General features: G+C 38.9%; 1 protein-coding gene across 1 annotated transcript in view; it reads right to left on the bottom strand.

The window, feature by feature from the left end:
- The window catches only part of LOC126195428 (Down syndrome cell adhesion molecule-like protein Dscam2), an 879015-nt gene that overhangs the window by 143498 nt on the left and 719737 nt on the right, over positions 1-15780 (bottom strand). Inside the window, exons 20-21 of the mRNA XM_049934039.1 lie at positions 11680-11847; positions 11055-11274 (exon numbers count right to left, since the gene is read on the bottom strand). Of these exons, the coding sequence (XP_049789996.1) occupies positions 11055-11274; positions 11680-11847 (388 nt within the window). The remainder of the gene's footprint in view (positions 1-11054; positions 11275-11679; positions 11848-15780) is intronic.

Consider the following 15780-nt stretch of genomic DNA (forward strand, 5'->3'; position numbering starts at 1 on the left):
GAGACTCCAATCAGAAACTACTGTATGTAAAATTAATACACAGTAGAGTAGGGCATACAAGGTTGTTGTTGCGGTCTTCAGTCGTGAGACTGGTTTGATGCAGCTCTCCATGCTACTCTGTCCTGTGTACAAGCTGCTTCATCTCCCACTTCGTACTGCAGCCTATATCCTTCTGAATCTGCTTAGTGTATTCATCTCTTGGTCTCCCTCTACGATTTTTACCCTCCACACTGCCCTCCAACACTAAATTAGTGATCCCTTGATGCCTCAAAACATGTCCTACCAACCGATCCCTTCTTCTAGTCAAGTTGTGCCACAAACTTCTCTTCTCCCCAATTCTATTCAATGCCTCCTCATTAGTTATGTGATCTACCCACCTAATCTTCAGCATCCTTCTGTAGCACCACATTTTGAAAGCTTCTATTCTCTTCTTGTCTGAAATATTTATCGTCCATGTTTCACTTCCATACATGGCTACACTCCATACAAATACTCTCAGAAACGACTTCCTGACACTTAAATCTATACTCGATTTTAACAAATTTCTCTTCTTCAGAAACGCTTTCCTTGCCATTGCCAGTCTACATTTTATATCCTCCCTACTTCGACCATCATCAGTTATTTTGCTCCCCAAATAGAAAACTCCTTTACTACTTTAAGTGTCTCATTCCCTAATCTAATTCCCTCAGCATTACCCGAGTTAAGTCGACTACATTCCATTATCCTCGTTTTGCTTTTGTTGATACTCATCTTATACCCTCCTTTCAAGATACTGTCCATTCCCTTCAACTGCTCTTCCAAGTCCTTTGCTGTCTCTGACAGAATTACAATGTCATCGGCGAACCTTAAAGTTTTTATTTCTTTTCCATGGATTTTAATACCTTGCCCTTGTATAAACGCTCTATATACTCCTTCCACCTTTCTGCTTTCCCTTCTTTGCTTAGAACTGGGTTTCCATCTGAGCTCTTGATATTCATACAAGTGCTTCTCTTTTCTCCAAAGGTTTCATTAATTTTCCTGTAGGCAGTATGTATCTTACCCCTAGTGAGATAAGCCTCTACATCCTTACATTTGTCCTCCAGCCATGCCCGCTTAGCCATTTTGCACTCCCTGTCAATCTCATTTTTGAGACATTTGTATTCCTTTTTGCCTGCTTCGTTTACTGCATTTTTATATTTTCTTCTATCATCAATTAAATTCAATATTTCTTCTGTCACCCAAGGATTTCTACTAGCCCTCGTCTTTTTACATACTTGATCCTCTGCTGCGTTCACTACTTCATCTTTCAAAGCTACCCATTCTTCTTCTACTGTATTTCTTTCCCCCATTCCTGTAAATTGTTCCCTTATGCTCTCCCTGAAACTCTGTACAACCTCTGGTTCTTTCAGTTTATCCAGGTCCCATCTCCTTAAATTCTCACCTTTTTGCAGTTTCTTCAGTTTTAATCTGCAGTTCATAACTAATAGATTGTGGTCAGAGTCCACATCTGCCCCTGGAAATGTCTTACAATTTAAAACCTGGTTCCTAAATCTATGTCTTACCATTATATAATCTATCTGAAACCTGTCAGTATCCCCAGGCTTCTTCCATGTATACAACCTTCTTTTATGATTCTTGAACCAAGTGTTAGCTATGATTAAGTTACGCTCTGCGCAAAATTCTACCAGGCGGCTTTCTCTTTCATTTCTTAGCCACAATCCATATTCACCTAGTACGTTTCCTTCTCTACCCTTTCCTACTACCGAATTCCAGTCACACATGACTATTAAATTTTCGTCTCCCTTGTTGTTTGTTGTTGTGGTCTTCAGTCCTGAGACTGGTTTGATGCAGCTCTCCATGCTACTCTATCCTGTGCAAGCTTCTTCATCTCCCAGTACCTACCGCAACTTACATCCTTCTGAATCTGCTTAGTGTATTCATCTCTTGGTCTCCCTCTACGATTTTTACCCTCCACGCTGCCCTCCAATGCTAAATTTGTGATCCCTTGATGCCTCAAAACATGTCCTACCAACCGATCCCTTCTTCTAGTCAAGTTGTGCCACAAACTTCTCTTCTCCCCAATCCTATTCAATACCTCCTCATTAGTTACGTGATCTACCCACCTTATCTTCAGCATTCTTCTGTAGCACCACATTTCGAAAGCTTCTATTCTCTTCTTGTCCAAACTGGTTATCGTCCATGTTTCACTTCCATATATGGCTATACTCCATACAAATACTTTCAGAAACGACTTCCTGACACTTAAATCTATACTCGATGTTAACAAATTTCTCTTCTTCAGAAACGATTTCCTTGCCATTGCCAGTCTACATTTTATATCCTCTCTACTTCGACCATCATCAGTTATTTTACTCCCTAAATAGCAAAACTCCTTTACTACTTTAAGTGTCTCATTTCCTAATCTAATCCCCTCAGCATCACCCGATATAATTTGACTACATTCCATTATCCTCGTTTTGCTTTTGTTGATGTTCATCTTATATCCTCCTTTCAAGACACTGTCCATTCCGTTCAACTGCTCTTCCAAGTCCTTTGCTGTCTCTGACAGAATTACAATGTCATCGCCGAACCTCAAAGTTTTTACTTCTTCTCCATGAATTTTAATACCTACTCCGAATTTTTCTTTTGTTTCCTTTACTGCTTGCTCAATATACAGATTGAATAACATCGGGGAGAGGCTACAACCCTGTCTCACTCCTTTCCCAACCACTGCTTCCCTTTCATGCCCCTCGACTCTTATAACTGCCATCTGGTTTCTGTACAAATTGTAAATAGCCTTTCGCTCCCTGTATTTTACCCCTGCCACCTTCAGAATTTGAAAGAGAGTATTCCAGTTAACGTTGTCAAAAGCTTTCTCTAAGTCTACAAATGCTAGAAACGTAGGTTTGCCTTTTCTTAATCTTTCTTCTGAGATAAGTCGTAAGGTTAGTATTGCCTCACGTGTTCCAACATTTCTACGGAATCCAAACTGATCTTCCTCGAGGTCCGCTTCTACCAATTTTTCCATTCGTCTGTAAAGAATTCGCGTTAGTATTTTGCAGCTGTGACTTATTAAACTGATAGTTCGGTAATTCTCACATCCGTCAACACCTGCTTTCTTTGGGATTGGAATTATTATATTCTTCTTGAAGTCTGTGGGTATTTCGCCTGTCTCATACATCTTGCTCACCAGATGGTAGAGTTTTGTCATGACTGGCTCTCCCAAGGCCATCAGTAGTTCTAATGGAATGTTGTCTACTCCGGGGGCCTTGTTTCGACTCAGGTCTTTCAGTGCTTTGTCAAACTCTTCATGCAGTATCGTATCTCCCATTTCATCTTCATCTACATCCTCTTCCATTTCCATAATATTGTCCTCAAGTACATTGCCCTTGTATAAACCCTCTATATACTCCTTCCACCTTTCTGCCTTCCCTTCTTTGCTTAGAACTGGGTTGCCATCTGAGCTCTTGATATTCATACAAGTGGTTCTCTTCTCTCCAAATGTCTCTTTAATTTTCCTGTAGGCAGTATCTATCTTACCCCTAGTGAGACAAGCCTCTCCCTTCACTATCTGAATAATTTCTTTTATCTCATCATACATTTCTTCAATTTCTTCGTCATCTGCAGAGCTAGTTGGCATATAAACTTGTACTACTGTAGTAGGTGCGGGCTTCGTGTCTATCTTGGCCACAATAAATGCGTTCACTATGCTGTTTGTAGTAGCTTACCCATACTCCTATTTTTTATTCATTATTAAACCTACTCCTACATTGCCCCTATTTGATTTTGTATTTATAACCCTGTATTCACCTGACCAAAAGCCTTGTTCCTCCTGCCACCAAACTTCACTAATTCCCACTATATCTAACTTTAACGTATCCATTTCCCTTTTTAAATTTTCTAACCTACCTGCCCGATTAAGGGATCTGACATTCCACACTCCGATCCATAGAACGCCAGTTTTCTTTCTCCTGATAACGACGTCCTCTTGAGTAGTCCCTGCCCGGAGATCCAAATTGGGGACTATTTTACCTCCGGAATATTTTACCCAAGAGGACGCCATCATCATTTAACCATACAGTAAAGCTGCATGCCCTCGGGAAAAATTACGGCTGTAGTTTCCGCTTGCTTTCAGCCGTTCACAGTACTAGCACAGCAAGGCCGATTTGGTTAGTGTTACAAGGCCAGATCAGTCAATCATCCAGACTGTTGCTCCTGCAACTACTGAAAAGGCTGCTGCCCCTCTTTAGGAAGCAAACGTTTGTCTGGTCTCTCAACAGATACCCCTCCGTTGTGGTTGCATCTACGGTACGGCTATCTGTATCGCTGAGGCACGCAAGCCTCCCCACCAACAGCAAGGTATATGGTTCATGGGAGGGGGCGTACTACAAGGTATAACTATATAAATTAAACTTATGTACAAGCCATGATCACTCCAAGTGCTATACACCAATCACAGCAGTCATATTTCAGAACAAGCCGCCACGTAAGCTTGCTGTTTATCATTTTATATGTTAGAAGACACTGTTTTAGCATGACATCAGCATGTTGTGCAGCTACTGTTTGCAGGTGAAAAACGAACATCCGATGTGTTACAAATATCTGAGATGTTGTAATACAGCAGTTTTCGCCATATTTCACAGTTTTCTGTTTATTTCACCATGCAGGTTTTAATTTTTATTTTCGAGGTGAACATCAAATGAAAGAACCATCAAAATTGCAAGTTTTAAGGTATAATTTGTGACTGTAGTGTGTTAGGAAAAGGCTCCATTACCTTGTACATCATTAGGAGAAGTGACAGTCTTTTCAATTATGTACTCTACAGTATTTCTAGTGGCAAAACCCACTTTTTTTTCATAATAGGTCTAGTATATGACATACAATTTTGAAATGTATTTCTTGTTTGTTTATGGATTCGCAATTTGGTTATGTCAGTTGATTTTATGAGTAGTTGTAAAATTGCTACTTAGGAGGAGAAGAAAGAAATTCTTGCACCGACTTTGATTTATAGCTTCTGTGTCCATTTATACTTTACGAGCCAGTAGTTTAGGAATTTCAAATTTTTTGTAAACTAAGGTCTGTAAGCTTATTACGTAGTGAGCTAAACAAAGTATGTTAGTGTGGTGAGGTGGCTGTACTGGCTGTCGGGTGATGTAGCAAGTTGCCAGCCAAAGCCGTTTACTAAATTCTGATGAAGCATATTCTTTGAGACTCAATGTTTCAACTTAAAAGGTTGGTGACTGATATTGTTGCTGAATACAGAACACTGGAAATACATGAAAAAAGACAAGGCTGAGTTACAAGTGGCACAATAAAAGATGGCAGCCGGAGCCCTTTGTCGTATATTGGCTTGGTCTGGAACACTTTGTGTTGACTGTCATGTTTTCGCATTGCTGCTACAACATAGCAACAGTTCTATCATAATTGCATGGTGAAGCTAAACATTGCAAGTTGTGTTGGGAATGCTGATTGTGGATTACATTAGCATTTCCTTTCTCACATCTCCCCTCTCCACAATGACCTAAAATATTCCCATAACTCTGCTACTGGTTATCGTCCATGTTTCACTTCCATATATGGCTATACTCCATACAAATACTTTCAGAAACGACTTCCTGACACTTAAATCTACACTCGATGTTAACAAATTTCTCTTCTTCAGAAACGATTTCCTTGCCATTGCCAGTCTACATTTTATATCCTCTCTACTTCGACCATCATCAGTTATTTTACTCCCTAAATAGCAAAACTCCTTTACTACTTTAAGTGTCTCATTTCCTAATCTAATCCCCTCAGCATCACCCGATTTAATTCGACTACATTCCATTATCCTCGTTTTGCTTTTGTTGATGTTCATCTTATATCCTCCTTTCAAGACACTGTCCATTCCATTCAACTGCTCTTCCAAGTCCTTTGCTGTCTCTGACAGAATTACAATGTCATCGCCGAACCTCAAAGTTTTTACTTCTTCTCCATGAATTTTAATACCTACTCCGAATTTTTCTTTTGTTTCCTTTACTGCTTGCTCAATATACAGATTGAATAACATCGGGGAGAGGCTACAACCCTGTCTCACTCCTTTCCCAACCACTGCTTCCCTTTCATGCCCCTCGACTCTTATAACTGCCATCTGGTTTCTGTACAAATTGTAAATAGCCTTTCGCTCCCTGTATTTTACCCCTGCCACCTTCAGAATTTGAAAGAGAGTATTCCAGTTAACATTGTCAAAAGGTTTCTCTAAGTCTACAAATGCTAGAAACGTAGGTTTGCCTTTTCTTAATCTTTCTTCTAAGATAAGTCGTAAGGTTAGTATTGCCTCACGTGTTCCAACATTTCTACGGAATCCAAACTGATCTTCCCCGAGGTCCGCTTCTACCAGTTTTTCCATTCGTCTGTAAAGAATTCGCGTTAGTATTTTGCAGCTGTGACTTATTAAACTGATAGTTCGGTAATTTTCACATCCGTCAACACCTGCTTTCTTTGGGATTGGAATTATTATATTCTTCTTGAAGTCTGTGGGTATTTCGCCTGTCTCATACATCTTGCTCACCAGATGGTAGAGTTTTGTCATGACTGGCTCTCCCAAGGCCATCAGTAGTTCTAATGGAATGTTGTCTACTCCGGGGGCCTTGTTTCGACCGAGGTCTTTCAGTGCTCTGTCAAACTCTTCACGCAGTATCTTATCTCCCATTTCATCTTCATCTACATCCTCTTCCATTTCCATAATATTGTCCTCAAGTACCTACATACTCCTTCCACCTTTCTGCCTTCCCTTCTTTGCTTAGAACTGGGTTGCCATATGAGCTCTTGATATTCATACAAGTGGTTCTCTTCTCTCCAAAGGTCTCTTTAATTTTCCTGTAGGCAGTATCTATCTTACCCCTAGTGAGACAAGCCTCTACATCCTTACATTTGTCCTCTAGCCATCCCTGCTTAGCCATTTTTCACTTCCTGTCGATCTCATTTTTGAGACGTTTGTATTCCTTTTTGCCTGCTTAATTTACTGCATTTTTATATTTTCTCCTTTCATCAATTAAATTCAATATTTCTTCTGTTACCCAAGGATTTATATTAGCCCTCGTCTTTTTACCTACTTGACCCTCTGCTGCCTTCACTACTTCGTCCCTCAGAGCTACCCATTCTTCTTCTACTGTATTTCTTTCCCCCATTCCTGTCAATTGTTCCCTTATGCTCTCCTTGAAACTCTGTACAACCTCTGGTTCTTTCAGTTTATCCAGGTCCCATCTCCTTAAATTCCCACCTTTTTGCAGTTTCTTCAGTTTCAATCTGCAGTTCATAACCAATAGATTGTGGTCAGAATCCACATCTGCCCCTGGAAATGTCTTACAATTTAAAACCTGGTTCCTAAATCTCTGTCTTACCATTATATAATCTATCTGATACCTTTTAGTATCTCCAGGATTCTTCCAGGTATACAACCTTCTTTTATGATTCTTGAACCAAGTGTTAGCTATGATTAAGTTATGCTCTGTGCAAAATCCTACCAGGCGGCTTCCTCTTTCATTTCTTCCCCCCAATCCATATTCACCTACTATGTTTCCTTCTCTCCCTTTTCCTACTGACGAATTCCAGTCACCCATGACTATTAAATTTTCGTCTCCCTTCACTACCTGAATAATTTCTTTTATCTTGTCATACATTTCATCAATTTCTTCATCATCTGCAGAGCTAGTTGGCATATAAACTTGTACTACTGTAGTTGGCATGGGCTTTGTGTCTATCTTGGCCACAATAATGCGTTCACTATGCTGTTTGTAGTAGCTAACCCGCACTCCTATTTTTTTATTCATTATTAAACCTACTCCTGCATTACCCCTATTTGATTTTGTATTTATAACCCTGTAATCACCTGACCAAAAGTCTTGTTCCTCCTGCCACCGAACTTCACTAATTCCCACTATATCTAACTTTAACCTATCCATTTCCCTTTTTAAATTTTGTAACCTACCTGCCCAATTAAGGGATCTGACATTCCACGCTCCGATCCGTAGAATGCCAGTTTTCTTTCTCCTGATAACAACGTCCTCTTGAGTAGTCCCCGCCCGGAGATCCGAATGGGGGACTATTTTACCTCCGGAATATTTTACCCAAGAGGACGCCATCATCATTTAATCATACAGTAAAGCTGCATGTCCTCGGGAAAAATTACGGCTGTAGTTTCCCCAGTTTGGACAAGAAGGGAATAGAAGCTTTCGAAATGTGGTGCTACAGAAGAATGCTGAAGATAAGGTGGGTAGATCACGTAACTAATGAGGAGGTATTGAATAGGATTGGGGAGAAGAGAAGTTTGTGGCACAACTTGACTAGAAGAAGGGATCGGTTGGTAGGACATGTTTTGAGGCATCAAGGGATCACTAATTTAGCATTGGAGGGCAGCGTGGAGGGTAAAAATCGTAGAGGGAGACCAAGAGATCAATACACTAAGCAGATTCGGAAGGATGTAGGTTGCAGTAGGTACTGGGAGATAAAGAAGCTTGCACAGGATAGAGTAGCATGGAGAGCTGCATCAAACCAGTCTCAGGACTGAAGACCACAACAACAACAACAACAACTCTGATACCATCTGTGGCGCGAACTTTCCGTCTTTTGTGCCATTTATAACTTTTACAGTCACATCAAATGTCAATAGAAAAAAAAATGGAGCAAAGTTGAACGAGACGTCGAGTAAGAACGTTGAATCGAGGTAAACCTTACTAGGAACAAATGTAAAATCAGAGATTGTAAAATCAAAGTTCCACTGTATGTACATTATTTAACTGTATCAGTTAAAATTTGTATTTGAAGTATTATTCACATGCAAATATTAGAATTGTGGTCCATGTACAGACAGGGGAAAATAAAACTGACCCTGTTAACTAATGACATCAGATTGACCCATGTTAATGAACAACGTAGAAGGCGCTGGAAATGGCCACAGTTGATGTCGATGCAGTGCTTTGCTTGATTTATCAACAAAATTGTGAGACACACATAGCAATTCTAACTTATGGAGAGCAGCAATACCTTTTCTAATATCTAATATTCTGCTGTAGCTGTTTCATTGTGTGGGGATTATCTGAATGCACCTGCCCTTCAACTTGTCCCTCTATATAAAATCTGCAGGGATTGAGGTGGTCAGGTGATTAAGGTGGCCAGGATATTTCACTAACTCTGGTGACTGACCTGTCCTCACCAAACATCTCAATCACTCGTGACAAGGTTGGCATGGCAGTGCTGCTCATCTGCGGAAAATACCCATGTAGTTATTCATCGTGGATTAAATAGTTGCATCATTAAATAGTTTCACCATTAAAGAAACATGTTATGATGCAGACACCAGACACTGTGCATCAAACACCACTCTTGAGATTATGCAATTACTACTCAAAGTACTGACGGGGATTTTCTGATGCATAATGGTGCATGTTCTGTGAAATCACATACTCTGACAGGCAGAACCCGGACACATCCAAAAAAATTGAAAACTGAGGATCCTAAAGTTTTGATTCCACTTTGCTTAGAAGCCACTGGCAGAACTCAACATGCAAAAGTTCATCTGGATGTTTAAACTCCTGCACAAGAGTCAGTTGATAAGGATACAGATGGGGGACCTTATGAATGATGTTCTGACATGACAATCACTTAATTTACACTTGCAAAGATTAATGACACTGAGATTTCGCCAGGCTTTGTTCCTGGTTTTTCTTCACTTGAGCAACATTTTCCAGTGTTCAAACAGTTTTAAGACAGTTATGGAACGGCTCATTTCATGCCATTTTGCCACTAAGTTTTGTGTCGCCAACTCTGATGGAAGTTTTGCCATAACACCTCTAGTCTTAAACCCTTGTGCAATCAGTTCCGCACGTGTTTCCTACGAAATGTGCTTTGCATTAACACTTGGCAATTAACATCTTTTATTTTATCATGCACACCATTTTGTGTTGCACTCAACTGCTCACTAAGTACACTAGCTCCTTTCAGTCATTCAGACATAATGACACAGTGAAGTACTATGGACAGAACATGTGGGATGTGTGCACGCTCAGACACGTGACAGCAGCCAGCTGGTGCATCAGAACCACAGTTGTCAGCGATTTCTGTGATGAGCAGTTTTCCTGTTTATTGAGAGGGCTCCATTTGCGTCAGTCTTATAAATATTTTCCAGGTCAGTTTTATTTTCCCCATGTTGTACTAATTATTATTTACAAATATTCATTGTATACTTAATTAACTGATCATGACATGCCTAATGCCAGTAGCATGCACTGTAATCAGAGCTAAAATGGGCCAGTACATAAATAAACATATTTCATTAATGCTGCCACTGTTTATGCAACTACTAAGTAACATTTCTTCTTAACGTAACTGATGAAAACCAAAACAGTGGCACAATGGCACTTGATGGTGACTTACAGCTCAAAGGTTTGGCAACACAGAATCCATGAACTTGTGGCACTCAAGGTTGTAAATTTACTGCAGTATCTAAGCATAGTGTATAAAAAACCAAAACAGCAACAAAGTGCAACAGTTTTTGCACATACAGTTTACAATGAGGTAAATGCCAATGATCCAAATTGCCATTATTATGACAAAGAACTAACTAGGAAATAAATGAAACATTTCCAGTAAATAGAGAAGATATATCTTTAAAGCGTATGAAAGAGACTGTTTAACAACTGGCATCTATTGTTCGAGAAAGTTTACATGATCTGGAGGGGAGAGGGTGGGAGGGCGGGGGGAGGGCACTTTCATATAAATTTATATATGTATTCCACCATTTCTAACCAAAGTACATTACATGAAATAAGATACACACATGATACCAACAAAATATAGTGATCTTTATGGGATCAAACCCCAAAAGGATTTCCAAGCAATAGGAGTTGGGGACAGGAATCAATCATTATGAATTCGATATAAGTAAAGACACAACATGGAGAGAGCATACTAATGTTTGTGCAGGTGTACATGTGTGTGTGTGTGTGTGTGTGTGTGTGTGTGTGTGTGTGTGTGTGTGTGTAACTCAACTTTTCTATTAATGTATAAATGCTAAAAATTTGTGTAGGTGTACTCACTTCAGGTCAGTTATCTGAAGATGATGCTCTTTGCCTTCTTCTTTGCTGAATTCAACAGTTTCAAACAAATATGGTGTGTCAGCTGATGCTGCCTTGTAACCCACATAATAACCAAGTATCTCTCCATTCCATTGATCCCGTTCTGGAGGTTTCCACAAAATCTTCAATGTATGTTGACCTTCAGCTTCAACCTTAACATTCATTGGTGGACCACTGGGTACTTTGAACAGAGGAAAGAAATGTGGATAAACTAATTCAACAAAGTGCCTCTTATTATGTAAAACCTGTGTAGCTTCGTTCTATATTCTAAACAGATATTCAGTCGGAGATCAGTAATAAGTCATATTTTCACATTTTAATGCAAGTTTTAAGCATATATTCCAGTTCCCAAGATGCAAAACAAACTCTGAAATGAAGGAAATTACTGAGACACTTGAGTTATAACATCAGCTTACCAACTGATGAAATGTGAGCACTCAGAGGAATGCTAACATTCACATAAATGAAGTGGTATGTATTGCATGTATAGCTCAGGAGAAATGTAAGATATAAAACACTAGCATTAATGGAAGTTTGTAGAAGTGCTCTAAAAATGAAAGAAAAAGTCAATAATAACTCTGGGTACCTTCCTCAGCTGTTATAATCGTAACTGTATCAGATGGATCGGAAGTTCCTATGTCGTTCTCAGCTACAATACGCAAGTGATACGTTGTGGCAGGTTTAAGGTTGAAGACACCAGCAACTGTTTGTTGACCAGGAACAAGTACTCTATCTATGTCATTTTCCCATGTTCCTGTAATACATTACAAAAAGGGTTAGTCTGGCATGTCACGATAAGTCCAAATTATTTTCAAAATACAGCAGAAATAAAATGTGAAATTATTTAAATAAGGTGGTGAAATATGTTAATTACAGTTACAGTAACAGATTTTAATGTACGTAAATGACTATCACTGCAAACCTAAAGACAATGTAAACAGACATAATAGATATAAAGGAAAACAATAAAATGGAAAAAATCCTTTAATAGGTACAATAACTGAATGTCATATAACGACAAAAAAATTATACTTCTTACATAATATTTTTCCAGCTTCCCTTATTTTTCAAAGCATCAAGTCATTATTTTGCCTAGTTGAATGTCACTAGAATTCATTATAGAATTTCATTTATATTGAATGTTTGTTCTCAAAATTCCACCACTATTAACACATTCAATATTGCTCTCACTCCTCTTCAATTGCACAGGTAAACTGGTGATTTTCCGGAAAATGTGAAGAATAATTACGAAATAGTCAAGCATCTAATAGCCAGAAATCTATCATCATTTTAAACACCAAACTTTATAGATTAAGAAATGTGTGTGTGTGTGTGTGTGTGTGTGTGTGTGTTTCTGTCAGAACTAGTGCATTATAGTTGCCAACACATGAAAAAGCTCCCCCCAGTAAAAGTTTTACAACTGCTCACAAAGATTTCAAAGGGAAAAAAAACACTGCTTAACAATTACGTATTTCTTTCATATTTAAATGATGAAAAATGATTACATGTTGTGGTATGCAAAGTCCAACATTGCATTCTTTGTACCACTAACTATTTGCTCTCTTTCCTTATCCTGCTGCCAGTCTCTTTCTTTCCTTTGTCAGGGCAGACTTTACAGTAGCACCATGTTGTTTACTTGTTTTTCTTTAGGCCAGTGGTTGGTGTTGGTTCCAATGACTGAACGTCTCCTCCTCAGCTACCAAGCCCATCCTAACTTTTTTAATAAATTCCAACATAGATATTTTTTACTTGCACAAAATAAAACCAATCACAGCAAACATTAGAAAAATGCAAAAGAAAATTTTTTGCACTACATTGTTTTTCTTGGAAATGGGTAGTAGCTGTAAAGCTGATAGACACAGTCTCTGCCGGTCTTGTCCACCTTATAATCTATCATAATGTTTGGTTTTATTGTTCTTGTGTGACCTTCTTTTGAACATACAGACACCACTTTGGTGGCTGTCAGATGTTTTGTGGAGAAGGGCAATACACGAGGTATGTTTTTTTAAGTAAGTACCATTTTGAAATTAAAAAAAGACATGCTAAGATATCTCAATAATTTTATTTTTACATGAAAGCTGTACCTTAATCTACTTTTCTACATAATTTCCGTCAATATCGAGGCACTTGTCCTAACGTTGTACCAGTTTTTGAATATCCTCCTCATAAAAGTCTGCCGCCTGACTTATTAACCACTGCATCACCACTGTTTTGACTCCGTCATCGTCTTGAAGATGCTGACCACCCAGGTGTTTCTTCAAGTGCAGAAACAGATGGTAGTCAGTGGGCGTAAGATCAGGGCTGTACGGAGGATGATCCAGAGTTTCCCATAGAAAATATGTGATGAGATCTTTGGTCTGATTCGCCACAAGCGGACAGGCATTGTCTTGCAGCAAAACGATGCCCTTCCTCAACTTCCATGGACTGTTGCTTTGATTCTGGTGTGACGTAGATCACCCATGTTTCATCGTCCATAACAATTTGGCTTAAGAAATCATCAGCGTCGTTGTGGTACCGCTCAAGGACAGTCGGCGGGACTCACGATTATCAGAGGCATCTTAAACACTCAGTACACAACGTAAACAAGGAAGAATCAGACTGTAATGGCGTCTGTGCGTAGATTAAGGCACAGGCTTTCATGTAAAAATAAAATTATTGAGATATCTTAGCATGACTTTTTTTTTAAATTCAAAGCAGTACTTACTTAAAAAACACGCTTCATATATCAACTTATTTTTCCATTTTAGCACTACAATAGGACCCCCCACTCCCCCCAAAAAAGGTTTCCTTGTTTTGAAGCTTGTGTATAAGCCCTTTCTGTTCTTCCTGACAGTTCTGACAGCTAGTGTCTGATGTCCCCACAACATGTGAAGCCGTCCCCACAACATGTGCAGCCACAAGTTGTGTATCATGCAAGAAACCAAATTTCAGCAAGTAGAAAAGATGTGCCCGTATGGGATATGGGTGCCACTCACACGGTCGATACATAGGGCCTGTATGGCATGCAGGTATTGTGTTGAATGTGTCCAGCAAAGCCTAACATGCTAAGGGTACATTGGACTAAAATTGTCAGGCTATGCCATAACTTCTGGAGTACATTCATTTCTTATACTATAATCCAAATCTTGTTTGTAACAAAGGAAAATACAATTGAGTAAATATATTAATTATATGGCAGAATGGTTGGTCAAATTTTACCTCCAGAAGGTGAGATGTGTAATGATTTGGAAAGACACGCATAAAAGTAAAAGTGACGCACTACCTATCTACAGAATTAATAGTTTCTTCATTGATGAGGAGAGAAGTATGTGTTGGGGAAGCTTAAAAAGAAAGGGCAGCTGATTTAGAGTGCAGAATAATGGGAATCAGTCTGTAGTGAGGACAATGAAACACAAAGATAAAGGGAAAGTGTCAGAGAGAGTATGTCAGAGATGCACAGTGCTAGCTGCAGTCCAGAGATGGCAAGTACAGCACAGTGCTAGCAGCAGTCCAGAGATGATAAGCACAAAGTGGAAAATAAAGAAGCATTAGGGGGAGAGAGAGAGATAAATATTGCAATGAAGAATTATGACAGGAAAAAAGAATCATAATAAATATATAACAGGGTTGTGTTTATGGAGATTACATCCAGCAGGGTGTCACAATGCAGAGATGTGTTGGAGAGCAAGTTCACATATCTAGAGTCTATGGAAACTAGTATTGGGTGGGAGAATCTAAACACCCTATGCGGTTTAGCAAGAACTCAGTTATGTTCTATAACATGACTCAATCGATCTGAGTACTTGCTACACTACAGAGGCTATTTGATTCTCCCACCCAATACTATTATCCATTTCATCTTGTGGCTTACATGTGCTGTAGCTTGCTGGCCTCATGGAACATTACATTTTAGTTGAAAAGGGATGATGTGCACAGTAATATTTAAGAGAAGATATGATTCTTTGAGCATTTTTTGGTGTCAGCTTTGAGGGGTCATAGGAACCAGACCATACTTAGGCAAAAAAGTTTCATCTGCACCGTTTAAAGATACAATCATTCTCTATCTAGAGGCAGATTTTTGTTATTTTCTAGTAATTTCAAAGCTATAATGGCACACACTAGACGCTGTGGTTGAGCTTACCATTGTATCTATTGTGGCATAGAAAGCTTGAACTTTTGTTGGTTACACTGTTGTCATTACTGATGAATAATCCCTGTGTTTGTCAGTTTAGAGTTTGTAACACAGTTGTGTTAGTAGCTGCAAACCATGCGAAGCTGTGGTGAGTTTTAGTTGTCATACCAGTGCACTACCACCATTGTAATGTGCAATCACTGCCTATTCACTAGTGAAAAATGGCAACTATGTATTTGCATTCCAATACAGTATTGTCACATTTAGTTGTTGTTGTGAGTAGAAATTAATAAAATGGGAAAATGCAAATGAACACTTGATACCACCAAGCAACTCTCAATAAATGCACAATGAAATATATTGTGCATTTTTACAGTGAATGAAAAATTGATCAGATCAAACAAATTTTGGCAGGAAAGAATGATGAGTGAAATAATGACTACCTTAATCAATATCACTATAGGTAGATCATCTCCTTAGATCAGAAACAGTTCTATTCTCTCTCAGGACAGAAGGCTCTTTGTGAACATGTCTTTTCAAGTTTCTGTATATGACTCACTGAATTCCAGACACTTT

Source organism: Schistocerca nitens, chromosome 7 (assembly GCF_023898315.1).
Source record: "Schistocerca nitens isolate TAMUIC-IGC-003100 chromosome 7, iqSchNite1.1, whole genome shotgun sequence".
Lineage (NCBI taxonomy): Eukaryota > Metazoa > Arthropoda > Insecta > Orthoptera > Acrididae > Schistocerca > Schistocerca nitens.